Below are 5,363 nucleotides of genomic sequence, written 5' to 3'. Positions count from 1 at the left end.
ATGGCCACTTGGCCGAGACCTGCCTGGAAGTGGAGCTGTTCCTCCAAGCCCACAAACTCCACGGTCAAAGTTGGCGCGGTACTGATCGGATGGGAGGATGACGCTAGCACCAGGCCATGGCAGCACGATGGCATAGAGCAGCTGAGTTTCGACATTCTGGGTGTACGACACGCGGTAAAACTCCATGCGGCCGCTGAAGGCACCAACCAGCGACGCAGGCTCGTACGCTTCATCGATGCGGCCGTAGCACATGAGCGCAAATCCGTTCGTGACGGCAGCCGAGTACCAGGTGAAGGACAGGCACGTCGAATTCTTGGTGCACAGGTACTGGCATTCCTCGTACGTCTTGACGCCGCTTCCAAGCAGCACGGTCGTATCAGAGCTGGTTCCGGCCGGAATTTCAAAGTTGTTGATATCAGCGTAGCGGCGCGAGATGAATCGAGGCTCGGCCGGGCTGCTGTAGTTGAAAGGGAAGACCAGCTCGGATTGCTGCACCGTCCAGATGCTCGTGCTGCGTAGCCAAGGTTTGAAAAATGGGTTTGTGAGTTTGCAAAATCTCCAACCAAAGTGATTCGAGCAACCCAAGACAGGCACAGCTTACTTGTAAATGGCTTCGCCGTTGATGTCGAGCCACGCACCGATTTCCAACAAGCGTTCTTGCTGGAGTTCAGGGATGCGGCCATCCGCCGACGGTCCTACAACAGGTTGAACAAACATATCGGATAGTACAACGCATGTAAGATGGGGCTGGACAATCCGAACTTTGCACCGAACGACGAAGACGTACCAATATCGAGAAGCAAGTTGCCACCGTTGCAAACGCAACGAACGAGCAGGGTAATGACATCCAGGGCAGTCAAATAGAGTTCGGCGGGGGTCATGCGGTTGTAGCCAAAGCTGTGCAAATCCAAGCCCGAGTTTTCCTCCCACTTGTGATTGAGGAAAACTTGCGCGCTGTACTCGGCAGTGTAAAAGCCGCCATGCACACCGCGTGTCTCTTCTCCCCATCGGTCGTTGATGACAATTTTGTCTGGTCGTTACGAAAAAAGAGGGCAATGAAGGATTGAGCCACCAAGACACTCACTACTCACTACACTCACTGCGTTGCGTTGCGAGCCACAAATGAGAAAGCACCTACCCTTGACGGGAGACGAGTTAAACAGCCAAGCCAGGAAATCGGGGGACTTCCAGAACGACGAGTTTTGCATCCACTCGCCTGCACAGATTGTGGGATGGATGATAAGATGAGTTTGTGGCATTTAAAAAATGGCGACCAAAATCGTTTTGGCCATTGCCGCTCACCATCGGTCCAGAGCAGGTCAGGTTGGTACGTGTTAATGATGTCGTGAAGCTGAGGAGTCATGATCTCGTCCACATACTCTTCAGGATTCGGTCCAGTGTACTGGCGTCGTCAACAATCCGCAAGTGAGAAAAAAACAAACAAAAAAAACAAAATCTCGTCTCAACAGGATCGAAATCACCATACCAGCGGGTTGTACCACTCAAACAATGAAAAGTACATGCCGGCGTGCAGATTGCGCTTGCGGAAGGCGGTGAACAGCTCGCCAATTATGTCGCGATGAGGACCAACATCAACACTGTTCCAGTTCCAGGAAACCGAGCTTGGCCAGTTGGTGAAGCCTTCGTGGTGCTGATGATATTCAATTTTCAAAGTTGTACACAGTTATTCAAGGCTCAACGCGATTGTACTTGACCAAAAATTACAAAACACAAACTGAGCTCTCAATGCCTACCTTGCTCGTGGGAACGACATACTTTGCGCCAGATCGTGCAATCACATCAGCCCAGGTATCCGGGTCGAACAGCTCGGCTTTGAACATCTGTAGAAGGAAGTGGCGTCAGTCGCAGTTGTGGAAATCTGGCAACCAACACGACTTGAAACAACATGATCCTTACAGCAGCAAAGTCCTGGTACTTGAAGTTCGGACCGTAGGTCTTGTTGTGGAAGGCCTGGTAGACACCAGTCGTGTCGCTTTCGAGGCGTTCCCAGTACCTGAGTCAAGTGCCAATCGCAAAAAGATAGTTGAGCGCGAGCAAACTCTTCACTTCACACAGGGGGTAGCGTCAAAATTCCCTCGATCAAGGATCGATGCAATTCAACACTAGAGCGCGACCTTACCATTCAGCATAATCGCCAACGACTGACCAAGCGGGAACAGAGTACTGCCAACAAAAACACAAATAGCAGAAGCAAAAGATGAACTGAGAGGCAATGATTGGAATGGCAGCAATAAATCCAACAATAACAACAATAATAATAACATCCAATAATAACAATAGTATTAATATTCATGGTCGCGAATGTCGCTCAAATGCTCAGCGGAACCGATATGACAGAAGTCACACCAAATTGGATTCCTGCTCAAATGTGCAACGACCACGAGCGCTGTGCCAGCACACCATTGCACTCAGTGCGCTTTGGAAGAAGGAGGTTGTATTGGTGCAAATACGCCTTGTGCAAGAGTAGAGCGAGGCGACGGGATGAGGAGGATGGGGTGGGTAGGGGAGCCGAAAGGGGGATTTTGACAAAATGGAACAAGAGCCAACGGCTGAAATGAACGACGCTTACCACTCCCCAGTGAATAAAGATGCCGAACTTGGCACGGTCGTACCAGTCGGGGATGGGACGCGAATCCAGCGACTGCCAGTTGGGCTGGTAAGGCTGAGCCGCGGCGGCAGCAGCAGCAGCAACGCAGCAGCACGCGAATGCGAACAAGAGTGCCGCAAAACGCATTTGAACAAAAACAGAAAAAAAAAAGAAAAAAAAAAGAAAAAAAAAAAGATAGACTGACACGACGAAAAGTGCTGGAATAACTTGACGATGCTGTTGATAAATACAGACTGAACATATAGACGAAAGTACAATATCAACACGTTCGCAGGGGTTGCGGAGGTGGCGAGGGTGCACAGCGATTTCACAAACTTCTCCCTCAAATCTTTTGGGTCGGATTCCATCTCCAATCAACAACACGCAAAACAAGACAAGTTGCAGAAATGGAGTAATGATAAAGTACAAAATTCCGCAGAAACGACACGCACACACACAAACACACCACACGAAAAAAGCGAGAGAATACACGCACACACAAACACACAAACACAAAAAAAAGCCACACCAAAATTAACGCAGCAAAACAAATTGCTCTTAAACTGACGACTCGGAGTGCGCTCGACGATGCTCGTTGGGCGCAACGAGGAATGAGGAGGTATGGGGTGAGGGAGAATGAGAGGCAGATTCGGGCTGGGACACATCACGACTGTCGACGACGTCGATGATTGGGCTCGACGCAAGAATGACCGAGGTGTGGCGAGGTGAGATCAACGCCACGCGCGGAGTGCGGGCAGCGGCGGGCGAGATGGTGGGCGTCAATGTGCCAACAGCACTCGACGCACTAATCGTGCTGGACGCCGAATCACTCTTCGTCAATGTCGTCTCATCACCATCGGCGTTCAAGCCTGCCTTGTCTGTTGAGGTGCTCTGAACGAGCAAACGCTCGGGTGCGCCAAGATCGCTGAGGGTTTGCGCCGTCGGATAGCCGACCGTGGGAACTGGAGGCACTCGATCCGCAGCAGACCATCGGGCAGGAAGTGCGCTTGCGCGGCCTTGTTCGCGCCAACGTGCCGCGAGCAGATTTAAAATGTAGGTGCACCACAACTTGAACTGGTTGGTCTCGCCAAAGAGTCGTGAAAAGCGCACGGCGTACAAGGAGGTGGGCAGCTGGCACACCTCGACATCCAGGCTGACGCGAGGGGCAGGCTGGACGACCACTCGAAACGCATCCACCTCTGAAAACGGAATATTGTTCCCGCGTAGCAGCTCTTCGAGCGCCTCCATCAGCAGGTAGGCATCGTCCATAAACGTCATTTGCACCGATGGGACGTACGACGAGCGCCGAGGGCTCGAGCTACGTCGGTCAATCAACTCCCCAAGCGAGGACTGCGAAGGGCTGTTGCGCACGCCTGTCGTTGCAGAGCTCATTTGCCCCGCAGTGACGAGAGGTGTCGGGGCACTAGGCTCGCTGGGTGTCGGTGCAGCCTCGGGCCATTGCCAAGGCGGACGGCTCGAACTTTCCGACACGGCTGCCGATGTGGACGTGGCCGATCCAGGACGGTCAGCTCCGCGTTGAACATCAAGCTCAGCATTCGAGTTCAGGTCGTTGACGATCGGCTGCGCCGATCCTGGGAGGCCGGGGCCTGCCGGGAAGGCGGTGTACGATGCAGAGCCGTGTAGCACACGCTGTTTTGTTGCTTTGAGCTGCTTTGGGGCACTTCCAGCAGCCATGGCAGTACCAGAGTCTCCCTGCATCATCATGGACAAAGCACGTCGGTCGATGAACGATAGTGGCTCGGATTCAGCATCAGTGATTGGCAAACCCGGAGCTTCATGGTTGGCTGTAAAAGTGTCGCGGGGCTCATCCTGAGCGGCAGGGAAAACATTGTATGACGCAGAACCTCGCAACAGACGCTGTTGGTCGCGATGGCCTTCAGAATCAGCTTCGTCCTCCAAGAGTGGTCGGGGCTGTCCACCCGAGTGTGGCGGGAGCTGGTCGCGTGCAAAGTCGCGCGTGCCGTTGTCAACCATACTCATGCGCTGCGCGTGAAGGAGACTCGCCCTGAGCACGGGCCTCCCATCAGCGGCAGTCGATGCGTGTCGCACGGGTGGCCGTCGAGAGGCTCGCTGTGACGACGCTTCGGAAATGTGGGACGCCGTTTCTTCCCGCTCCTCGCCGCACGAGTTCAGCAGGCCCCAAAAGCCGACAGTCCGATCAAACACGTACAAGGGCGATGCAGGAATGGCGGTTTTGCGGGACCGGATGACGCGCCTGGAGATGGACGAGGCGCGTCGCGGCGGCTGTGCACGATGCGTGACCTGAACGCTGCCGTCCTGCGACTCGATCGAGCTTCCAGCAGCGAGCCATAAGGACGTCGACGACATGGGTCCTGGCGACAGCTGTACTGACACCCGCCGCGTTGAGCTTTTGGGGGACGAAGGCAATTGCGGGAGTTCTGAGGAAGAGGGCGTCCCTGCTGGTGCTGGTGCCGCTGCTGTTGCCGGTGTGCTTGCTGTCAGATCCAATGGAGGTGGAGGTGATGAATTGGACGGTTTGACGAACGTGCTGGATCCCAGATCCAATTTGGGTGGAGGTGACGAGACCGAGGGATTGGTTGGTGTTGTTGCCGATGTCAGTGTCGCTCCCGCCGCTGTCGAGGCGGTCTGACTGGACTCGGCGCGAAGAGAGATCAAGGGCGAGCGAGGCGTTTGTGGCGAAAGATTAGTGAGGGACGGTAAAATGAGTCTCGATGTGGTCGCTGATGGAAGTTGGTCTCCCGATAGGAGTGTG

General features: G+C 54.1%; 2 protein-coding genes across 2 annotated transcripts; both read right to left on the bottom strand.

Annotated features, from left to right (window-relative positions):
* Positions 1 to 64: 64 nt before the first annotated feature.
* CAOG_08685 (hypothetical protein) lies at positions 65 to 2,755 on the bottom strand (the record flags this gene model as incomplete). The annotated part of the gene is made up of 11 exons (XM_011271994.1): positions 65 to 81; positions 111 to 511; positions 602 to 695; positions 788 to 1,030; positions 1,139 to 1,216; positions 1,303 to 1,402; positions 1,487 to 1,651; positions 1,755 to 1,841; positions 1,918 to 2,014; positions 2,141 to 2,184; positions 2,591 to 2,755. 11 exons carry the CDS (start codon positions 2,753 to 2,755, stop codon positions 65 to 67), a joined length of 1,491 nt encoding a protein of 496 aa, XP_011270296.1.
* A 411-nt stretch (positions 2,756 to 3,166) lies between these two features.
* On the bottom strand, positions 3,167 to 4,957 carry CAOG_08684 (hypothetical protein; the record flags this gene model as incomplete). Its single annotated transcript, XM_011271993.1, has 1 exon — positions 3,167 to 4,957. The coding sequence occupies one exon, from the start codon at positions 4,955 to 4,957 to the stop codon at positions 3,167 to 3,169; it is 1,791 nt and encodes a 596-aa protein (XP_011270295.1).
* Positions 4,958 to 5,363: the final 406 nt, after the last annotated feature.

This window comes from Capsaspora owczarzaki (genome assembly GCF_000151315.2).
Source record: "Capsaspora owczarzaki ATCC 30864 unplaced genomic scaffold supercont2.4, whole genome shotgun sequence".
Classification (NCBI taxonomy): domain Eukaryota; class Filasterea; order Ministeriida; family Capsasporidae; genus Capsaspora; species Capsaspora owczarzaki.
Note: the sequence above shows the minus strand (reverse complement) of the source record. Positions and strands in the feature narration are given on the sequence as shown.